This window comes from Eulemur rufifrons, chromosome 28 (assembly GCF_041146395.1).
Source record: "Eulemur rufifrons isolate Redbay chromosome 28, OSU_ERuf_1, whole genome shotgun sequence".
Classification (NCBI taxonomy): Eukaryota; Metazoa; Chordata; class Mammalia; order Primates; family Lemuridae; genus Eulemur; species Eulemur rufifrons.
The window spans coordinates 64,145,238-64,169,741 of record NC_091010.1 but is presented as its reverse complement, the minus strand read 5'-3'; the positions used below and the strand labels follow the sequence as shown (position 1 = coordinate 64,169,741).

General features: G+C 40.8%; 1 protein-coding gene across 1 annotated transcript in view; it reads right to left on the bottom strand.

The window, feature by feature from the left end:
* Nucleotides 1–23,541, bottom strand: part of ACADSB (acyl-CoA dehydrogenase short/branched chain) — a 29,969-nt gene extending 6,428 nt beyond the window's left edge. The window contains exons 1-8 of the mRNA XM_069460943.1: nt 23,478–23,541; nt 15,419–15,578; nt 12,487–12,587; nt 8,406–8,612; nt 7,657–7,827; nt 6,500–6,625; nt 5,156–5,248; nt 1,963–2,052 (exon numbers count right to left, since the gene is read on the bottom strand). Of these exons, the coding sequence (XP_069317044.1) occupies nt 1,963–2,052; nt 5,156–5,248; nt 6,500–6,625; nt 7,657–7,827; nt 8,406–8,612; nt 12,487–12,587; nt 15,419–15,578; nt 23,478–23,519 (990 nt within the window). The 5' untranslated portion in view covers nt 23,520–23,541. The remainder of the gene's footprint in view (nt 1–1,962; nt 2,053–5,155; nt 5,249–6,499; nt 6,626–7,656; nt 7,828–8,405; nt 8,613–12,486; nt 12,588–15,418; nt 15,579–23,477) is intronic.
* Nucleotides 23,542–24,504: the final 963 nt, after the last annotated feature.

Below are 24,504 nucleotides of genomic sequence, written 5' to 3'. Positions count from 1 at the left end.
TGTACCCCCAAAGAAAGAATATTCCCATTCTGTGATCTGCAATGCCATCTCTGTCATATATCAAATTTGTATACATACATGAGTCTATTTCTGGCCTGTTTTGTTCCATCAGTTGATTTGTCTATTTCTATGCCAATGTCACTGTTCTAGAAATTTTTTATGGTTTTTTATATGGAATTCAGAGATTCTGATTATTTTTGCAAAGTACATTCGTTCAGTTCAATGAAACTTACAGACACCATCCATGTTGTTTATTCCAATTACCATGTTAGGTACCATGAGAAGCAGAAAAGTCAGTGAGGCATGTCTCCTGCTCTCTAAGAACTCACCATTGCTGAATACCGGTTCCCTAACTACATTGAGAACACAAGGCCTGGCACGGAGAACATGTTCAATAAATCTATGCTGAATAAACAATCGAAAGAAACAAGATGAACAGGCCTGTCTGTACCCTCAAGGACCTTGTAGTCTAGAGGTGAGAAAGATAAGAATGAATGCACACAAGGCAAAAACCAAATCACTCCAATGAGATAAAGTTGTTAGGAAAAGCACTAATAACTTTAATCAAATCTTCACATAGTTAATAATGTTGCTTTTTAAGATCAAATTTCCAAGTTTTCTTTAAATTACCCACACTAGGCATCTCTAAAAGTGTCATTATGATTATATCTATCAGTACACCTGACCTATCTATATATATAGATGCACATAGAAACACTATTTCCTGTGTACAAGGGAGGTCAAAAACTCTCAAAATTGTCTTGACATTCTGTCCCTTTCATTGCAATCTTTGTGGTAGCTGGCTCTGAGCAAGTACTCTATTATAATGAAATGAAAATTAGATCAGGAGCCAAGGCAAAAACCTGTAATTTTGGTACCATACTAGCTATGTGACCTTGGGAACTCAAACTCCACATATCTCGGTGTCCCACGCCCAAGATGGGCATGATAGTATGGGCTGTGGTAGGCACTGGCCAGGCCTGCCGCACTCAGTCCTTCTGGGTCTTGAACTGGCTGTACATCTGCATAGCCAAGTGTCTCTACACATGCACAATTTGAGCGTACTCGTCATTATTATAAACTTGAAGACAATTCAGCACAACAGAGCTGATAGTGTAATAAGAAATTTTACTTGAAGCCTAGAGCTGCTTGAAAGGAGGTTTTGCAACCATGTAAAGTAATTATTCTGGAATTTTAGTGACATGCTTCAGGTTGTCTAAAAGGCTTGGTGAGCTGCCACTCTAGGCTGCCCCTACCCTGGCAAGACCTCTGCATGGACAGGAAGAATACCATTGCCAGCAAGGAATGCCCGGATTGCCGGGGGAGTTCTGAGAAGCTGCGTCATTGGACCAGGCCAGTATTTCCCAGTATGCTTGGCTGATCGAATCTCATTTGCATTTACTGCAGCAAACTGGTTCTTCTATAAGATGTGCCAAAGCATAGTCCTCTGAGGATTACCACATGGTTCTGGACTAAACAGGGGACTCAGAACAAGTGTTACCATTTACTGAACACTTGTTATACCCAAACAATGTGTGAAACACCTTATATATACCTAATTTAAAATAGGACAAGTAGTAGTATCATTTTACAGATAAGGCAGTTGAAATTTAGGAGGCAAGATAACTTGCCTACGGCTTAAAGCTAATAAGTGGAAGAACCAGGATTTCAACCCAGGAAATCTCACTCCAGACACCATGCCCTGGAACTTCTGAAGCAGGGAGGAGACAATGCTATAGTGCTCACCAGGATATTCTGAATCATGCCATAGCTGGGCCTCAAGGACTACTGTTCTGCCCTTGGAAAAGATCCAGGCATTCCCAAGTATACTCCCTGAGGCCTATTCCTTCCTCCCCACCCCTCTGCCAATAAAATCCCCTTGAGGAGATTCCTTCCGAGGCTTTGTGTTTCCTGGAAGCTGGAAGAATCCAGTACAGTCGAAAGGGCCTAATAATTACATACCTGAAAGTCAAATACTCTTTTGCCAAATTGTGTCCTTTCTTTCATATATGGAATACTGTAGTCAAAACATCCTTGGGCCAGTCCCAGCATCTGTTAAAAAAAAAAAGATGAGAATTTCTTATTTTGTTACAAGTTTATGCTTTTAATTATCCAAGTTGTAAATTGCTTTTACACATAAATTGAATAGTTGGGGTAAGGGAAGAACTGGAGGTGCTGAGGTGGTGAGGTGTGTGTTAATAATATATCGTCACCCACCGCATTTGTAGAAAAGAACTTCCGACAATTGGGGAAAACTTCGAGTGATTTCTTTTGAGTATATTTAATTCTAGCATAGAGGTCAATATCCCAGCAAGGCTATGTTCACACAACCAGACTACATTTTAGGAATCTTCTCCTTTAACCTGATTCTCCAGGCATAAAATGAGCCACAGAAGTTTTACTCAGAACTGGCCTCAGAGACTATAGAATAGTATCTTCCTCCAGTTCTCCTAGAAGTAAAATGTGGACGGTCACTTTTTAACCTTCTACCTTCCTGTCCATTTTGTATATAATTAGGATTACTGAGAGTTTCAGGCAAGGGCGTTAGAACATGTGACAGCTGCGTTTCTCAACCCTGTCTGCACATTAGAATCATCTGGGGAACGTGATTAAAAAATACTGAAACCTGGGCTTAACAATGAATCCAAATCTTGGGAGTGGAGGGGGTAGGGGAGTGTGGCCCAAACATCAGCATTTTAAAAACTCTTTAGTGATTTAATGGGGCTGTGAACAACCGATGGAGAACAACTGGTGGTGGCCCGGTGGCTCATGCCTGTAATCCTAGCACTCTGGGAGGTCGAGGCGGGAGGATCGCTTGAGCTCAGGCGTTCCAGACCAGTCTGAGCAAGAGTGAGACCTTATCTCTACCAAAAATAGAAAAAATTAGCCCAGCATGTTGGTGGCACACGCCTGTAGTCCCAGCTGCTTGGAAGGCTGAGGCAGGAGGATCGCTTGAGCCCAGGACTTTAAGGTTGCTGTGAGCTAGGCGGACGCCATGGCACTCTAGCCCGGGCAAAAGAGCGAGACTCTATCTCAAAAAAAGAAAAAAGAAAAGGAAAAAAAAAAAAAAAGAAGAAAAGAAAAGAGACAGAACAAGTGGTAAAAATATTAATTTACACACTTGAAGAACAAATCATGATACGGTGACAGTTTTAGCTAAACTGTCTCATTGCTAACCAACTTCTATCTCTATTGAACAACTCGAGGTTTGAAATGGTTCCTAAATTTCAACATTAGGCAGCCATTAAATCACTATCTAATTATGTCAAACTATGTAGGTTTTGGAAAAAGGAAAAAAAAATCAATAGTTAAAGCTTTTGGGGGAAATGCCCACAAACTCATCAATATTTCATTAGTGTTCATTCACATTTTCTTTCAGCCTTTTATTTTGAACTCCCTAGAAAATAGAATATTAAGTTAAAAATTAAAGGGACAACTCCCCCCACCCCACCCCAAATTAACATGAGGCAGCAGACTCACTGCTCTTTTGCCTGTGACATAAGATGATGTCACTATACCCTTATAATCTAAGTTTAAAATATATAAATAACACCCTATGTTGATATGAAGACCGACATTATCAGTTGTCAATTAAAATAGGCTTTCCCATCTGAGTAAAATATTTCCATTATAAATACTAAAAAACTAAATTCTCTCTGATTGCAAGGTTTTGAGGACAGATGCCTTCAGTTCACTGTTCCATTCGATGTCCCTCCTCTTCTAAAAGGCATCCACCGAGACATAGTAACTACCTGACCTTAACTTTTAATTAGGTTATAAGATAACTTGGAGTAATTAGACTAAAGCTCAGGCCATGTATTTTATTGCCAGAACATCTATATTATTTATATGTCTGGGAATAATGAGATCCACTACTGTAGTTTTTAATGCCATATCTGAACAAGTGAAATCACAGAAAAACTTTAAAAAGAACTGATAAGCCAATATTCTTTTTTTTTTTTTTTTTTTTTTTTTTTTTTGAGACAGAGTCTCACTCTGTTGCCCAGGCTAGAGTGAGTGCCGTGGCGTCAGCCTAGCTCACAGCAACCTCAAACTCCTGAGCTCAAGGGATCCTCCTGTCTCAGCCTCCCGAGTAGCTGGGACTACAGGCATGTGCCACCATGCCCGGCTAATTTTTTCTATATTTTTTTAGCTGTCTATATAATTTCTTTCTATTTTTAGTAGAGATGGGGTCTCGCTCTTGCTCAGGCTGGTCTCGAACTCCTGAGCTCAAACGATCCGCCCACCTCGGCCTCCCAGAGTGCTAGGATTACAGGCGTGAGCCACCGCGCCCGGCCAAGCCAATATTCTTTAATAAGATATTGTCTAGCTTTGTGGGAAACCTGGGTTAAGTTTTGATTTAAGAATAATTTGTTGGCAGAGTAACAGCAGCAGAAAAAAATCTAGAGTAATAATCCAATGTATATTCCAACAGCTGATATACATGTAACATCTTCAAAATCTACAAGCTACAAGTTCTTAAATTTTGGATACTGATTAAAAATAAACAAATATACTCTACAAAATTGAAGTAATTTATAATAATACCGAAGATATTATTCATTTTGTTAATCTAGAAAACTGATATCACTTAATAGAAAAATACAATATGCATTATAAAGGGCAAATTTGGTTAAAAAAAGAGAAATAGTTCTCATCTTATACATCTATTCAATTGTGGCTCTTTTATTTCATATGCCACCAAAAAACCACATTGTCTGATTTTCACATGCAAAACACTAAGCAACAAAATCTATTTATTATGTATAGATTTGAGAATCCTTACCACACAGTAGAATAAATATTCTTAATTTTAAAAATTCCTTCCAGAATGAATTTCAGGCCTTGAAAAGTTGATTTTTTTTTAAATGCCATTTTTAATGTCCAATACATTTTAGAAGTTATTGGTAGAAGTACTGAACAATACATTAAAGCAGAAAAACCGTTATCTCTAGGCCGCTGTTTAGCTCTCTGGACACTTCCATAACTGACCGCAATGGAACCGGACAGATAATCGAAGCCGTGCTCTCACCTCACGTGGGGGAAGGGTGCCATCTTGTGTTCACAGCTTCCAAATACTCACTGGGCTCACAAGATTGTCTTCCTTTCCCACTTGAATTGACTCACACTGTGGAGGAGCTACAGTTGGACTTACCTGTGCAGCTATTCCTATTCTACCTTTGTTGAGGGCCCCTAGGGCGTACTTATAGCCATGTCCAATTTGTCCCAAGATATTGGTTTCTGGAACCTGAAAAATACAAATGTGCACTTATTTCTCAATTTAATTTGACATTATTCGTTTTGACCATGTTTTCTCAAATGCACTCAGACTCTCAATTTGTGTGATATTCCTCTCTCCCAGTACTTGCTGGCATCTCGGTGTCTCCCCCTGCACTGTTCCCTCACAGCTCTCGGAGGGAAGGTACTTAAATCCCATTGTTCACTACTGCATCCTTCAAAGCCTTGCGCAATTTGCTGAATGAATGAATGAATAAATCTAGAAATCGCATACAATTCATCCATAACATAAATATTTCTTCTCCAATTCTTATCTGTATGCTGTAGTGTGACATAGTGTATTAGGAACCACAAAAAAAAAAAAAAATGCAAGCACTCGCAAAAACAAGAGTAGTAAAGCCTTTCTTCTGTTGAGACTCTTGACCTTCACAAAAATCAACTGAGGGGGGTGTGTGTATATGTACATGTGTGCACCTATGTATGTGCACATAGAGTGGAGGAGAAAGGACGAGAGGGGCAACAGAAATGTTTTTATTCATAATTTAAAAAAATTAGGACTAGGAATAAAGAAATATTCTTCACTTTATAATATGGGCAGGTGGGAGAGAGAATAGGGGGAAAAGGGGAAAGAAAAGGGAAAGTAGGAAGGAAGAGGGCAGTTGGGGCCAAGTAGTGAGATCCAAATGACATTTGTAAAGAAAACAACCCTCCCCTAGCCACCACATGCACGCACAAAATGATCAAGCTCTATTGTGAGTGATGGAAAACCCAACACAATCTGTCCTACCTACAGAAAGTTCTAAAGCACAAGCATTCTGACCATCTTCTATTCCTCGCTTTTCAAAAGACTCAGCTTTAAAGTGTGGGCGCTGCCTGACGGGTTTCTACTCTCACTGAGCAACATCCCCCTCTGGTGGCCTTTGGTGCACTGACACCAGACTCCCTTTTCTGAAGCCACGCTGCATTCACAAGTATCAAACTCATAAAGCATAAATGGTTCAGAAGTAGACAAGTTATACAATATAAATGGGATCAATTCTCAGCATTTGCTCCTGAGGCCAGTTACTGGGCAGGAAGGTTTCCACTCTTGGCCTAAATTCTTATAAAAAGTATATTAAGTCGTGACTTAAGAGCACAGTTCAGGAGCTTTACAAAATACTTTCTTATAGCCACTTGATATTTTGACACCTCTCTTGCACACCTCTTATGATGCAAAGCTTATTCCACATCAGTCTTGTACTAAATGTTCTAAGATACCCACCTTGACATCTTCAAATGTTAACGGGCACGTGGAAGAAGCTCTGATCCCCAGTTTGTTTTCCGTCTTCCCTACGTGAAAGCCTGCAGTATCACGATCGACTAAGAAGCAGGTAATTCCTTTATATCCCTAAAAAGATTTCAAATGCTATTACCACTTGGATTTATAAAATCCTTTGTTTCTAAAGAGTTCAAAGTAAAAAGCAAACTAAAAATCGACATTGGTAATAAATACTAATGGGCTCAGAATTGCAACATGTGTATTATGAAACAAAAATGATTGGAGGACATTAGACCCAAACTCAAGAACCTTACCGTTTCTTTTGCTTTTTCAGAAACCATTATGGACATAATATTATTGTTACACTAAGTATTGTATGATCATGAGAATTCCATATTTTAAATTTAATTTTATTATATACTTTAAAGTTTTAACAATTCAATTCAATTAAATGTTATATTAGCGAAAAGATGAAAGATAAAATTTACCATTTTCCTATGTTTATTTTCCAACTGAACAAATTATTCTTAAAATAAACATAAAATAAGTACTTAAATTCTTCATTATTAAATAGAAAATTTGAAATTCTACAAAATTAAAGATTAGCTTCCTTTATATTGTGAGATAATTAATAAATGACCCTCCATGTACAGTCATGCCTTGGTATCTGGGGAGACTGGTACCAGAACCCCTGTGGATACCAAAATCCATAGATGTTCACGTCCCTCATATAAAATGGAGTAGTATTTGCATATAACCCATGCACGTGTTGTTGTATACTTTAAATCATTGCTAGATTTACTAATACAATGCCTACACATCTCTTTATTCTCGTGGATTCACTGCAGTACTCGGCACATCCAAGTTTTGCTTTTTGGAACTTTGTGGAATTTTTTTCTGAATATTTTCAATCTGTGGTTGGTTGAATCTATGGATGCGAAACACACAAATACAGAGGGCCGATTGTAATTATGTCAATAATATTTATTTTACATTAGTAAGTAAAAGGGTGAAAAGATGCCAGTTTAAGTCTAACATTTTCAGTATGGAGGGGAAGGATAATTTAAGACTAAATCCTAAAAAGGAAATGAAAGGAGGAAAAGAAAAAGAAAGAGGAGAGATGAGGGGGAAAGGGAAAGAAATTTTGTTTTTAAACTTACAACACTAGGGTCTACATTTGCCATCACCAGGAAGAGATCTGCATATGCAGCACTGCTAATCCACATCTTGGACCCATTGATGACATAATAATTTCCCTTTTTATCAGCTCTTGTCTTCAAAGAAAATGAGTCGCTACCTGCTCCAGTCTCTGAAAGGCAGAAACTTCCTATCTACAGATGAGAGAGAGAGAGAGAGAGAGAGAAAATTAATATTTCTTACCTGCCAGATCTAGAAAAAAGAAAGAAAAATAAATAAAAAAAACCAAATTAATAACTGCATTTATGCCCTGTATAACAAATACTTATGGCAAAATGGACATTTGTAAGCCAAACCTTTAGCTACTTTTTTAGTATTTATCAAAATTGTAATGTTATTCTGACAGTATTATTTTGCAAAATATATGCTAGAATTTGTCCAAGACAAATTTAAAGACTTAAGAACACATAATGAAGTTTATCTAAATTGATTCTAATAATTATGAGAAGAATACATCTCGATGTAAATGAAACCATCAACAGGTACTGGAAAATATAATTGGAACAGAAAAGAAATAATTTTATTGTCTAAATTATTATTCTCTAAGTGGCAAATGAGAGGCAGAGTGTATTTTTCTAGTAGCATCAATTGATTGAGCATTGTTTGCATCATGGTCCTGGATAATGAAGTCAACAATGCAGCTACTTTTCTCCTGAAAATACTGTAAACTTAGAAAAGATCAGATTCATTTCAACAACTTGTCTCAACTCACTTTTTCTGTAGCCAGCTTGGGTAAATAGGTGGCCTTCTGTTCTTCTGTTCCATGTTTTGTAATCAATGTGTTAATTACTGTGTTCTGGAGGTCACAAAAGAGAGCCACCGATGCATCAACTTTGGCTAATTCCTCTATCACTAGGATAGTGGAAAAAAATGAAGCTCCCGTACCTCCATATTTCGGGTCAATTTCCATACCCATCAGCTAAAGGAAAAACAAGGAAAAAGATTAAGAAAGCTATTTTATATCGGGAAAATTCTTGCGAGAACAAATTAAAAAATAAACATAATCATATATATTCCTCAACTTTAAAATTTTGTATGTATTATTTTATTTTAATTTGGTATGGGTATTTTGCCATAAGTAACAAAACAATCTGTAACAGAAACTATATATATTTGAAAAAAATGAAATTACATGCTATCATTTGTTTCCTTTTGGGATCCAAGAAATGAAGAGAGGTGAAATGCTTTGAAGGACAACCAAACAGAATGAGAAAATATATAACATATATATACTCTAATGACATTTCTTGCTAAGAACTGTTGTTGCCTGCTTAACGACTATAGATGGTGTTTTGGTTTTTCAACATGGCCCCCTTTATACTGATTTCAGTGTACTAAGGAACAGGATAGAACAACCTCCCCTTCAGTGGGAATATGTACAGTTTCATAATCTCTTCTATTCAGGCTCTTCCACCCTGACCTTTCTAGCCTAGATAATAGTTGAATGACCATTGCTTTGGGGCCATTTTAGCAGGTCCGGGATAGTTAGCAGACAACATTTGGTGGTGTTTGCTAGAGCCACGCTCGACAAAGCACAGGTACCTGGTAAACACAACCAAATGCTGGCCAAGGCTTTCCAACAAGTCTGACTGTTCAGTCACCACTGAAACTCCCACAGCACTCTCAGTTTCAAAAAGAGAATGTGTGTACATGTAATTCAAGACCCACAGCTAACAGACAAAAGGATAATGTTCCTAGTCTTTCCAAAAACTCTTGGAATCACAGCATGCTGCAGCCAGGGCTGTGGCTCTTATGTTTTAAGCTGAAGGAAAACTTAGCTGTAATGAAGGTGGAACCACAAAAGGGGATGACGACTGAGACGGTGAGACAACCAGAAACGAATGATGTGCTGTGAGGAAGCACTGGAAGACCTGGGTGCGCCTGAAGGCTGAGGAGGGTACGCGAACTATCTGAGGGGAGGTCTTGAGCATTGTCAGAGACAACGCTTCTCTAAAAACGTGGCTAATTTCTCCCAAAGTGGAAATATTGTTTTTGCTAGCCATTATGGCAGGTGACCAAAGAGCCGGGTCAATGGGACTGACGAGGCAGGTGAGGCCGCATCTGCGCAAGAGCAGTTCGTGGAGGTGAGTAGCAGGGTGCGGGCAGACAGCCCAGACTGCAAGAACCACCCTCAGGGGCTGTTGCACACTGTGAAATCAGAAGACTTCTCAGAGAAGCCTAGAGGGTCCACCAATAATGAAAATAAAACCTGGCTGAGAAAACAACTCACAAAGAGTTACACATTGGACTTCTGTTTGGCGCAATGGGCTCCACATAAGATTCTATTTTCCCAAGAGTTTCACTAAAAGAAAGTTGGGAAAATCATCACTATAGACGGTATAAAAACACTGGTCGCCTTAAAACAGGAAAAAAATAAAACTATCTAAGTGGCAAAGGTTATTTTTCAAACAGGATGATAGACAAGATTTAGGCCAATGGCTTTGCATAGCAGCCACTAGTTCTGGGATGCCCTTAGTATCTGAGATAAAAAAAAATGTATCACTTCAAACCTATGGAGAAGGGAGAAACGGTGAGTGGGGTGCAGTGATTTTTATTTTAATTTTTTTTTTGTGCTTCAAAACATCCTTTTGTAATTGAGATTTTATTGGTTGTGTTGAGGATTAGTACAGACATTTCAATTTGTATATAATTCTTAACATACATATCAAAATTTAAAAAGCTATTTATTTTCATTTTTTTAAACAGGTATTCTAGTGACTTTCCAGCTAAAAATTTGGAGGCAAATTTTCCTTAAGAGAATATCAAGTACCAGTATCTTCCAATGTTGATAAGCTATTATGTAAGTCCCACCAATTCACAATTTATTATCATACTCAAATTTTCAATCTTTCACAGCACATTAACAAAGTTATTAGGAAAACAGGACAACCACGACCAAAGATGTTACAGAGTGTATGCAACTCTGACAGGGAGAGCCATGATCAAGGAGTGGTTTTCTTTAGAAAACAAGTCTACTAAAAACCAACATGGGAACAGAAGTAATTTAAAATGTTCGAGACATTAAATGCAGGCCTGGGACTCCACACTGCCATTTAGTATGCTCTGTATTGTAGGATATAAAAACTAACCCCCATCCATGGAATGTTAAGCTGACACAGTCAAAACCTCCCATAATTCAATATCCCACACTATTTTCTAGTTGTACCAAAAAATAAACAACCAGAGAATGATTTCACCTCTTAAAAAAAAGCATTTACACTTAAAAAAATGGAATGAGGTGGGACCCTCCTTAACAATGTTTCTAGCACTACTAAAAAACTTGCCTTTACAAAATACTTGATAAAAATATTTCTCTGGATTGTACCAGAGGGCGACAGGGACCACTGATGAGACATGGTGTGTGGTATTAATCCGACCTGGCTTCTCTCCCCAGCTTCAGCAGAGGCTGGACTCTCCTTAGTTTTTGTTTGTTCATTTTCTGTGGGACAATCTTCTTTAGTTTCTTGGTTAGCCACTTTGGCCTGTTTTCGCTTTGCTCCCCTTTTCCCTTGTGGTTGTACTTTTTGTCTAAAGATTATCCTTTGCTACAGCCTTTTTTGGCTTCGTTTCCACTTTTGCAGGAGCAGGTTTAGCTGACAACAGCACCGACTTCCTCTTGGGCTCTTTCTTGACTTGGCTGACTTCGCCTTTGGCCGAGCTGAGCTTCCTCTTGGGCATCTTGGCGGCGGGAAGGACGTGTGCTGGGTGCCTGCCGGCCGCGTTGCACCAAGATCCTTCAAGAGCCTTCTCGAAGCTGGGCTGCTTGGCCGCTGCCATTCTGATTTTTAAAGTACGCTCTGGGGGAGCCCACTTGCCAATACCACAGCCAGAGTGGTTCTATCCCAAGCAGAGGATTGGATAAAGAAAATGGGGTATATATACACAATAGAGTACCATTCAGCCATAAAAAGAAGGAAATCATGTCTTTTGCAGCAACACGATGCAACTGGAGGCCGTTATCTTGACTGAAACAACTCAGACACAGATAGACAAATACCGCATATTCCCATCCAGAAGTGGGAGCTAAATAACATGCACAGTGGAAGCAGAGTGTGGAATGATGGACAGTGGAGACTGTGAGGGGGAGGAGGGCGGGTGATGGGAGGTTGCTTTGTGGGTACAATGAGTGCTGCTCCAGTGACCGATGCACTAAAGGCCATGACTTCACCATGACGCAACTATCAGTGTGGCAAAATTGCACTTGTACCCCATGAATATATACAAATAAAAAAATTTAAAACAGAAAAAATGTTTAGTGCATTACAGGCTGTTTAGCAGCAAAATAAAAGATAAAAAAAAGAAAAAAGTTTTTTTTTTAAAAGTAGGGTTGCTTAACTGTGGCATTGAGTTGAGTAACACTTTGCTGTGGCAACCGTATTGTGCATTTGAGGGCATTTGGCAGCATCCCTGGCCTCTGCCTCACTAGGTGCCACTACTATGACCCAGTTTTGACAGCCAAAAATGTCCCTAGACATTGCCAAATGTTCCCTAGAGGCAAAATTGGCCCTAGTTGAGAATCTCTGATCTAAATAAATAAATCACTGTCTCACGTCCAAACTTTTCCATAAAAAGCACAGTATTTCTAATTTTAAATGTTAATTGCATTGTTAAAAATTTCTAAGTATATAAATATACTTATAGGACCTCAATCTATAAAAGAATAGATAATTTTGACTAGGAAATGAAGAGTTCATTATGCTATCATTACAGTCTCTAAATTTGAAAATATGCATACATTTAAATACTGAAATATATTTATAAAAGCTTGAAATTTGAAGAATTATAAAATATACCCCTTGTTGAAATAATCCTTCTATTATTGACTTCTCCATTTTTGAATTTTCATCCATGGTTGAAACCAAAGGAGCAATTTGTTCCTGTGCAAATTTTTTAACTGCAGGAAAAAGAATTACTGATCAGTCTATGTTCAAGTGGCAGTCAAATCAATAAAAATTATAATTAGTTCATTAAGAGTTTACTGACAAAATTTTACTTTTTAACTAATAAGTTAAAATATATACAGGTGCTCTTATTCTTTCAAAATACAATTTATGAAGTTTTTTTAACACATACATGTATAATTCCTCATCCCCTTTGTAACCCTTGATGACATTAAAACATACATAATTCATGTATATGATACAAAAACAAACATAGAAAGCACAAAATTAAAAATTAAAGCCATATTCCCTGTCCCCCAGTCCCTCTACTCAAAGGCAACTAATTTTAAGTTTATTGTGTATTCTTTCTGAAAACTTTCCTTTGAAAAACATCTATATTTAGCTATATAAACACATATATTTTATGTGTACTTTTTACACATAGAAAGCATAAGGAGCACATTTATCTGTGCCTTGCTTTGCTCCCACTTACATCTTGATGATCTTTTTGTGACAGCACATCCATCTACCTTGGTTGGTCCTTTTAACAGCTGCATGGTCATACAGAACAGGGTTTCTCTACCTTGCACTGTTGACATTTTGGGGCAGGTTAAGTCTTTATTGAGGGGGAATTGTAGGATGTTTAGCTGCATCCCTGGCCTCTGCCCCTCTAGCTACCAGTAGCACCTCCCACTCCCAAGTTGTGGCAACCAAAAGTGTTTTTACACATTGCCAAATGTCTCCCGGGGGCAAAATTGCCCCCAGTTGGAAATCACTGTTCCAGACCTTTTAAGTCTTGGATGCACCTAGAATTCATTTTGATGAAAGCACCTTCTTAACTTTCCTAGCATCATAATACCAAGTGCTGCAAGTGTGCAGAGAAGCCACTGGGCTGACTGAGAGCTCAGTGCATGCTGGCTTGCTCCAGGGTTCCTTTGTTTCGCACAAGCGATTCCCTCTGTCTAAAATGGCTTCCTGTCCCTTGTCCAGCTGGCCAACTGCTCTTTATCCTTCAAAGTACAGCTGAAGAACCACTTCTCTGGGAAGCCTTTCTTGACTGCTTCCCTGCCCACTTCCTGCCACAGCACCCCAGCTCATTTTAGGTGCTCTCTGCTTTACTCCCCAAATCCCTCCATGACATTTACCATATTATTCTGAAACTATTACTTTTATTTGACTGTCTTTGCCACTAGACTATGAGTTCCTTAAAGGCAGTGATTTTTCTCTTGCCCATCTTTGTTGCTTCTGTGCTTAGACAAGTAGGTACTAAATAAATAGATATGAGTGACTAAAGACAGAGAATCAAGGTACTCTGAGCAAATTCTTTTGATTTATATAAAATATTTGATCACTTACCCTGTTTTTTCCTTAACCACCCCAAACTTACCCTGTTTCTTCCTTAACCACCCCAAACTCACTTCCGTCAAAAACCATATCAAAAAGTTGAGGGAGCAAAGGAAAAGGAATTTACTTATTGTGGTTGTCAGAATTCTTAAAAAAATTTTTTTTGAGATGGGATCTTGCTATGTTGCCCAGGCTGGAGTGCAGAGGCTATTCACAGGCATCATCATAGCACACTGCAGCCTTAAAATCCTGGCCTCAAGGGATACTCCTGCCTCAGCCTCCCAAGTAGCTGGAACTATAGGCTTCTGCACTCATTCAATAGGCAGAATTCTAAGATGGCACCAAGATTCCCAGCCCCTGGTGTCTATACATATTCTCTCAGTTTGTTCAAAGAAACATGAATCTAAGTGCTGCTGTGAAGGACACTATTTTTATATATATATATATATATATATATATATATATAAATAAAATTAAGGTCCTGAATCAACTGACCTTAAAAGAAAGAGATGATGGTGGGCCTGACATAGTCAGGCAAACCCTTAAAAAAGATGGGGCTTCTATCTGCTGAAACAGGTTTTAAGTATGAGAAGGATTTGATGCAAGGGAGAGTTACTGGTTTTGAAGACAGAGGGAGCCACATGGCAATAAATACAGAGGCCTCCAGAAATTCTGAGCAACCTCTGGCTGACAGAGGGGAAACAGGGACCCCAGTCCTACAATTGCAAGGAACTGAATTCTGACACAACCATGTGAGCTTGGAAGGGCTCTGAGCTTCAGATAAAAAGGTAGCTCAACTGACACTTTACCTTATTGTTAGTCTTCTGAGACCCTGAGCCTGGATTCATCATGCCTGGACCTCCGACCTTATAGAACCATGAGCTGCTAAGTGGGTGTTGTTTTAACCCATTAAGTTTGTGGTAATTCGATACCCAGCAATAGAAAATGAATACACTTACCATCTATATTCTATAAGACCAACATTTTGATATTGTGCTATAGATTTTTAAGTATATCATAATTTTATGTACACATGCACACATCTGTTATCTGTAAATAAATGAATGCAAACTGCTTTAAGCTTTAGTGGCACACGATTTCTGCTTCTTGATTAGGCTCCTGTTTCAATCACAGGTATTTTATATTAATAGATAAGGGTAAATTCTAAATTCCACATAAAATATTAAAACCCCACTATTTTAAAAAAAAGTGGACAATATATTTACTTCTAACTCAGAAAGGCTACATAAGAAACTGGAAACGAGGTGACTTCAGCAAGAACTGGGGGACCAGGCAACAGGGGTGGGAGAAACTTCACTATTAGCCTTTTATTCTGTTGTTTTTTTTTTTAATCTTAGATAAGTATTACTCTTCCCCCTAAAAAAACCTCTTCATTCACAAACTTAGATGAACATATTTCCCAGTCATGTCATACACAATTTCATATTGTAGACCCAACTCCTGACCAGAGGAAAAGGTGACAGTTGAGAAATTTATTTACCGGAGCTCTTTATCATTATCTGCTCATCTGTAAATGTTTGCAGTGGGGCAAATGACAGTCCATTATTTGTCATATCAAGTAGAGCTTCTGACTGGAAAGATTTTAGGACATGAGGAGGAATTTTCCACGAAGACAGGCAAGTTGGGAAATTTCTTCTTAGCTATAGGAACAGCACCCAGTGAATAGGAAACACAAATACACAAAAGTAAGAAAGGTATTTGAATATCAGTTTCTTTGGAAATAACTTTACAACCCATTCTTATATTTCATATCAATAAAATAAGGGAGCTTAACCTAGTATATTTTTTAATTCACTATCTTTTCAATATAAACACAAATTAGTTTGCTAACATTATATGATATCTCCTTTATCTAGCAATGATCTGCTCTAAATTAACAAATTTCCCAGGTAATTAACTTTTACCAATCAAGGAAACAGAACTTTCTAGATGGAATTCAATTCTTAAAATGTATTTCATATTCCACTGACTTCTTACATAGGAAACTGGAATTATAACACTACTTACATCTAAGACTGCCTCCTATCAAGAGCAATCTCTTGAGGGTACAGAGCTATCTGCCCTGCCCTGAGTGGCTCCAGGCAGCTGTGCTTTTGTAATTTCCATGGCTGGTTTTGTTTCTTCAGCTTCTTATTAGTAAGAGACAATGCAGCATAAGGGTATCTGACATTTAATAGCTTATGTAACCTTGGGCAAGTGATTTCTTTTTTTGAGACAAGGTCTTGCTCTGTTGCCTGGGCTAGAATGCAGTGGCGGCATCATAGCTCACTGCAACCTCAAACTCCTAGGCTCGAGGGATATTCCTGTCTCAGCCTCCTAAGTAGCTAGGACTATAGGCACACACCACCACACCCAGCTAATTTTTCTATTTTTTGTAGAGACAGGGTCTTGCTATGTTGTTCAGGCTGGTCTCAAACTCTGGGCCTCAAGCTATCCTCCCACCTTGGCCTCCCAAGTACTAGGATTACAGGTGTGAGCCACCATATCCAACCTGGGCAAGTGATTTTTAACCTCTCGCTTAGAACCTCTCAGATTCTCAATTTCCTTACCTGTAAAATACAGATCATAATCTCTTGGAGTTCTGTGAGGATAAGTAAAATAATCCATACAAAGGGTTTAGCATAGCATCTACCATACAGTCTGAGCTCAATAAACATAAACATTAGTGATTATTTCTACTACAACTGCTAGGAATGCAGTAGTGGAGGTGGTCACAACATAACGGAGACAAGTAACGACGCAGTGACGCTGTCAGCCATCATTTCTTGCCATTAGTGTGCCTCCTTGTGGCAGTGCTCCAAATCCTTTAACAAATGTAGTAATACAAGAAATATGCTTTCTCAGTAGTTTTGACTATATACTTGAAACACTGAGAAAAGAGAACAAAGAAACCAGAGTCACTGTGTTTGAAACCATTGTCAATCTTTGCTGCACATCAGCCAAACTTTGCAATTATGTGCCTAGGTTCTGCTCTTGGATTCACCTGAGAAAAAGAAACACTGGTCAGGCAGAAGAAAAATGTATATGTCTGCTCTGTGTGTCCATTTTCCTAGTTAATTTTTTGTTTTGTTTTCAGAATTAGGAGACAGATAGTTTAGGGCAAAGTTATGTGGAGTATTTTTTTTCCTCCTTAAAAGACAGAGTTGGGACAGGAAAATTCGGGGCTAGAAAGAAGCAGAGAGGACATGAGGTATCGTCTTCTTCCTGATGAGTTAGACAGAAAGAATTAAAAAGAAAGAGTATGACGGGCACAGTGGTGTTTGCCTGTAATCCCGGCGACTTGGGAGAATCACTTGGGGCCAAAAGTTTGAGACCAGCCTGGGTAACAGGGAGACACTGTCTCTAAAAAAATAAAAAATAATAAAAATGCAATTTTTAAAATTATGGAAAAAAAGGAGAGTAAAGGAGAAGTGGTGTAAGAAATGGAAGTGCAAAGGAACTCAAGAAGGTGAGGAATGTGCTGAGTAGCAGGAGAGAAGGTGGTCAGACGCAGCTGGCACAAAGGAAGAAGTCCAGGGAGGAAGAATGGGAATATCATGGAGAAGGAGGAGAGGTGAGTGTGGGGGGCAACTCTGCTCAGTGGCTGGCGGTGGAGTCTTGAATGGGGTCAATATATTTGTGAATGAGTGAAAGCACGAGCCACCTAGTTTTCTCTACAAAATGCTCATGAAACTTGCCTATTACATTTCAAAAACTACGATATCCTGCCCATTTATTTCTAAGGGAGATTATTTACTTCACTAAATCCACTACAGAATCTGATGTGTCTCTTAGTCAACATATCACCTGTGTACCCAAGTTTATCTTTAGAAGAAAGCCCACCACCGAGAAACTAAGAGCCAGCGGGACTTACAATACCTATTTTTCCTGCTGACGCAACTGCGAGACCCTTAGTTTCAAATACTGCTACTGACAAAGTACGTGACCATTTAGCACACAGCAATTATTTTAGATTCACAGACAAGATAATAGAGGCAAATGTGCTTGAAAAAGTATGAAATGGTATACTCGTAGGGTGAGATAACTGAAGATACTCATCATCAAGTATGCGGAGTGGAATCCATCTTTAACCAAAGCATTGAGAGACATTACCTATCCTTTTCTGGCAGAAAAAAAATGTCTATTTAATTGGACAGTTTTTAATAAAGGAAACTTTTCTTTCCCTTGCCTTTAAATGCACGGCCCAAGGTTTCGATGTTGATTTTCTCCTGTCCCCTGCCCTTCAGTGGTGACCTCAGCCTTTGCAGCATTGGTGTCCACTCCATCAAAATGATTTTCCACAGTTATAACCCATTGCACCACATCATCACATTTTTTTGTACAGAGCAGCAATTGCTACTTGAATGGAATAATGGTTATTTATGACTTGCCAAAGACTTTTCTCAGAGCTGGAGTCTGAGCTGTTTCCTACTCAACTGACCAGAGTTCTGCCACACTTAGTAGTGGTCATGATCAAGCCTGGGGCCTCGAGACTCCTGTGGACAGAACAATAGAGTCCACAAGCTTGGATGGTGGAAAAATCCCATCTTTATTTCACTAATCTATAACTGAAACACAGCATTTATTTTAATCATGAATGTAGGCAACTAGTTAGAGTAATATTAGCAGAATCTGTGACTTTGTCATCAAAAGAAATTATAGATATTTTTCTATCACATTGAGCTGGTGCAAATATCTTGAAGTATTGCTTGTGCTCACCAGTACTTCAAATTTACAGCAGTTATTAGAACTGCTGCCAGATCTTATTAAGAAGCACATATTGGGCCGGGCGCGGTGGCTCACGCCTGTAATCCTAGCACTCTGGGAGGCCGAGGTGGGCGGATCGTTTGAGCTCAGGAGTTCGAGACCAGCCTGAGCAAGAGCGAGACCCCATCTCTACTAAAAATAGAAAGAAATTATATGGACAGCTAAAAATATATATAGAAAAAATTAGCCGGGCATGGTGGCGCATGCCTGTAGTCCCAGCTACTCGGGAGGCTGAGACAGGAGGATCGCTTGAGTTCAGGAGTTTGAGGTTGCTGTGAGCTAGGCTGACGCCACGGCACTCACTCTAGCCTGGGCAACAGAGTGAGACTCTGTCTCAAAAAAAAAAAAAAAAAAAGAAGCACATATTACTATATCACAATTTAAAAAACATTTTTAGAACTGTTTTATTATAATTAATTTCCTTTATAATCCTATATATTTTATACATTTTTAAACATTTTGAGAAAAATGTCTATAAACTTTACTACATTGTAGTATACCCTTCACTCATAGCACAAAAAAGGGTTAAGAACACCTGACTGTGGAATGTTCTGGTAAAGGTTCTTTTGCTAAACTCCTTAAGTTTAGCCACCGTTAGTCATAACACTTTCTCTATTATGCTCCAGCTTAATGAAGTATTGTTGCAAACATTCTTAAAGTGCTTCAAATCTAGACGTTTTCACCATATAAGGAAGGCAAAGGAAGACATCGAAGCCATGCTCACGCACAAAGAAAGAATCAGGCTTTTCACAGAAAACGCTTCCACATAACACAATAGCACTTTACCTTAAATCCCGATAGTCATTTTTTCCCGCCCAAATGTGCCCTCCTGCTCTCTCCTCCCTGAGATAGTTCCAGAGGTGCACCCCTATGGGCTGACTGTCGACCCAGATGTCAGTCATCACTGAGCACTACACAAAGCTCGCCCCCATCAACTTCTTAGAACATTCCTTTCTCTTTCCTCAATTAAGGGCAACTTCACTTTCCTCAGAGTACATTACTTCCCCTGAAGCTCTCTCGAGTGGAAACCGTTCCTTCTCTCAGTCTTCCTTTTCTAGGAGCAAGGAGGTAGGGTCCATTAACTCCTCAGCAGAGCCTCGAGGACATTACACCTCCCTCCTCTTGTGGGAGGAGGGAAAGAAGCAAGAAAGCTGACCATTTCCCAAGAGGATCAGGCCATCACTCACTCCCTCTGCCATGCCTCATCGCTGGCTCTTCTGCCCTCTTGGCCAGTTTCCCTTATTTGCTGAACCTAGTTTACAAACATCCTCTCCACTCAACACACGCCAGTATCTGAGACTGCAGAGTTCATAAGGCCAGCTCACGCAACACTCTGGCCTTGAACTCTTCATCTCGAGCAACTCTCTCCACTGCCATCCCCTCTATGTTTTCCCTCAGATCACAGCTTCCTGTCCCTCAGCTTGCCCACTAATCTACGATGCCACCAATTTCTTCTAGAACATGGCCAGCTTTCCAGTCCCATCATACAACTAATTTCTTTGTCCCCAACAGTCTCTCTTGCTTTCATTACTGTCATTGTCCAGCTTAGGTTCCATGGTGATCTTTTTATTCACTTCATACGTACCTTAGACTTTCTTACTTCTATCATCCTGTTTCCTCCTCCTCATCTCCTCCTCTAGCAGTTACTGGTAATGGGTTCTGGCTGTGTTAATAGCTAGTATTTAGTGAGTTTTTGCTATGTGTCAGGAGCTGTTCTAAGTACGTAACATCTATTATCTCACTTAATAATGGTGCTCTCTTACTTTGCAGAAAAAGGAAATGGAAGCACAGAGTGAGGAAATAACTTGTTTGTCATCCCCTGGCAGAAGGCAAGAGGGAGAGAGGGCCAGCTTGTCCTTTTATGAAGAACTCATTCTCTAGGTAATGCCATGGCATTAATCCATTTACGAGGGTGGTGTTCCCATGACCCATACACTTCCCATTAGGCCCCACCTCTACATTGGGGATCAAGTTCCCAACACAGGAACTTTGGGGGACACATTCAAATCACAGCACCTACCAAGTTCTCTCGACCTGGATGCCAAATACATGTTCTGAAAAAATACTGTTGGCTGGGCGTGGTGGCTCATGCCTGTAATCCCAGCACTCTGGGAAGGATTGCTTGAGGTCAGGAATTTGAGACCAGCCTGAGCAGAGCGAGATCCCGTCTCTACTAAAAATAGAAAAAATTAGCCAGGCATGGTGGTGCGAGCCTGTAGTCCCAGCTAGACTCAAGAGGCTGAGGCAGGATGATTGCTTGAGCCCAGGAATTAGAGGTTGTTGTGAGCTAGGCTGATGCCACGGTACTCTAGCCAGGGCAATAGAGCAAGACTCTGTCTCAATAAATAAATAAATAAAAAGAAAAAGTACTGCTGACTTTGTCGAATAGCAAAAAGCTAAACAAGATTTATAACTAATCTGGTAGCTGCTATCCAGCAGACCTTTGGAACCATAGGTTGACTAGGTCCAATTCTCCATTAATAGGGTTGCTCAAAACAAATGGACAGGGCAGTTCTAATCTACCTGCAGGACCAGAAAAGATCTGAGAAGGCAGAGATGGGCTGAGTGTCAGCACTGCAACCGGACTGTTGTGTGACTTGGGAATAATGGGTATTGTCTCTGAGGTCCTCATTTGCAAAATGAAGACACTAATAACTACTTCATCAGGAAGGGTAAAGAGGGTAGTGGATTTAAAATGCTGTCCCTGCCCCGTAGTAAGTTCGCAGTAAATGCTGGCTCTCCATTTGCCCCTGGATAGGAACCAAAATTAGCCCTACCTTGCATTTCTCCACCCTCATGCCACTTGTGACCACATGCTCAGAGGCAGGACTCTTTTAACTTTTTGTCTCACATTAGAGACAATTAATTTTATTTGCCTGTTTTACAGGCTTGAGGTATTAAGAAAATTGCTAAAGTCATGTCAGTATATTTTCACAAAGGAACAGAAATATGATCTTATGGTTACTGTTTAATACTATTTATAACTGTTGGTTAATAACTTCGCATAGAAAACTTCCTGGGTTTTACAATTTGACTCTGTTCAAATGCCTTAAAATGTCCTCATTCCCCTTGTGCTGCAGTGTTCTCACCTCCCCTGTTCCTTCCTAAAACCCTAACCCAGTTTCCAGAGAGCCTGTCTCTTCCCCAATGATCTAGTCCTCTCTCCAGTGAACCCACAGGCTGACTGTGGACCTATTAGGATTTGTTCCATGTCTAAATGATATGAGGTTAGTTGGATATAGTTCTAACCTCATCACTAAAAGACAAACTTCTTGAAGGTAGGGTGTTTTACTCATTATGATATCTGCCATAGCACACAATGCCTCATGCATGGCAGGACAGTAAGAGCTAACATTTACTGAGAGCTGATTATACCCAGCACTATCCTAAGTACCTTACATGACCATATGAACAATCCTATAGATCAGGTACAATTAATCTTGATAGTAACCCTATGGAATAGGTACAATTATTCTTCCCATTTCACAGATCAAGAAACTGAGACACAAAGAGTGTAAGTAAGCTCTCCAAGGTTATGACACTACAAAGTGAGAGAACATAGGTTCAAACCCAAGCAGTCTGGCTGCAGAATCCACAGTTTTAACCACTATGCTACAGTCAACATTCAATCAATTACATTAGCTAACTTATGTAAAAGAGCTCTAAAAACTATAAAGGTCTATAAGCCACAATAAAACAACACATCCAAGCAAAATTGGTCTCTGGTATCTCTACAGAGGAGGCAGTAGTGCCTGAAGGTTACGTTTAGAATCAGATCAGAGTTTGAATACCAGCTGTAGCACTTCCTGGCTTTGGCTTAATCTTTCTCAGCATCAACCTATGAATCTGCAAGATTAACTACCTGCTAAGAATTAATTAATTCTTAAGTCAAGAATTAAGTGAGATTACTCAGATGCAACATCAAGAAAGAACACGCTTGCCACAGAGTATTAGGTCAATTAATGTTGGCTCTAGAACAGAGTCAAATTGTAAAACCAAAGAAACTTTCTTTGCTAAGTTATTAACCAATAATTATAAACAGTATTAAACAGTAATCATAAGAACATATTTCTGTGACAATATACTGACATAACTTTATTAATTTTCCTAACACCTAAAGCCTGTAAAACAGTCAAATAACATTAATTATCTCTGGTGTGAGACAAAAAGTTTAAAAAGTCTGCCTGGGCGGTGGTAAGGTCGTCCAGGGAAGATACTCAGGCTCTTGCCATGAGATAAGGAGAGGAGGGAATTCCCGGACTGTAAGTCCGAACAACTCTGAAGTCCCTTACTTTTCGAGTGGGGCCGTGGAAGGGAGGGCAGGGAGTCGCTCTGCTCAGAATGAGACTGGGTCTACATTATAACAGTCTTTTGCTGGGGGAGAAGGTGGGTTAGGGCATCGGAGAGGTGACATCTATGCACCGGTGAGATCCGAGACTCGGTGGCTCTCAGGAGCCAAAGGCCTGCAAAGGGCATCTTGCCAACGCAGCTCTCCGACTCCATGCAAGGTGCTTGCTTCTCTAAAGCTTCTAGACCAGTCCCCAGGCCCCTTCCCACAAGCTGCTGCCCCCAGACCTCCCTAAAGAAGGGGAGGCTAGTTATGCCGGAGGCCTGGAGGGAAGTCCGGGTCTGGTCGGCCCGCAGGTAAAGGGTCTGAGGAGACAGCCCCGGGGGAGCAAGGGAGGTGCGGACCCAGGACGTGGAGCGGAGCTCAAGCCGGCCCCCCGAGCCCGTCAGGAGAAGGCCTCGCGTTCGCCCTGAGTCCCCAGGACGCCCGCCACAAACGCACTCACCAGCCCGCTGCTGCGCAGCAGCCGAACCGCCAAACCCTGCATCCTTGCTACAGGCCAGGTAGCCACCGACTCCCACGTTCCTCAAGGCAGCGCGCTGGCCGTGGTGCAGAGCCAGGGCCCCGCCCCGCACCACCTAGCCCCGCCCTGCACATTCCCCCAGCCCGCCCCGCATCCCCCCCGAGACTCCACCCCCTCAGGCCTACGGAACACCAAGAGAGACACGCAGCCCTCTCCTCTGCATTCGCCCTACGTCCCGCTCACGCGATACTTGGAAAGGCAGGGGGGCGGGAAGGGAGTGAGAGACACAACAAACATGGCGGCGGCTGCGACGGTGACGAGGACGGCGGCGGCGGCGGCGGCGGCGGCGTTGAACAAGGCAGTGGGGGTTACTCGGTGCGGTTGTCAGGAGGTAAGTAGCAGGCTGCCGGCTTGGACGGCGGCGACGCGGCTGAGCAGGGCGGATAAGAAGGAGCGGCTGGAGGCGAGAGCCGGGTTCGCGGCGGGCCGGCTGACCCCGCCCGAGACTCAGTTCCAGCAGAGGGTCGGTCGTAGTTGGTCGGTGGGCGGAGTGACGATCCAGCACCTTCCTGGCCGGAGTGCGGGGGGCTGCGCTGCCTTTGGCTGCGAGAACCCGAGGGAGCAGCGCCTGCGCTGTCGGCGCCGTCGGGCAGGAGCTCAGAGGCTCCAGGGTGGGGACTGCTGCACCTGGCTCTGACAGGTGGTTGTGCAGGGTCGCCCAGAGATTTGCGTCTTCACGGGGTTTCAGGGTCTGGGGGTCAGCCCAGGCGCGGATCTCCTAGGTGTTCCTCATCCAGGCGAGGATGTCGCTCCGAATCTTGGTGAGGATGCTGCCCCAGCGCCGATTCCAGGCTGCTCGTTGGGAGAAGGACTTTTAAAACCTTCGTCTTTTATCTAATAGATCCTGCTGGATCTGTTTCTACTACACGTGCACTTTAATTTTCGTAACATATGAGATTTAAGGAGGACACTGCAGCAAAGAATTACTCAGGTTTATTCAGGGCTTAGG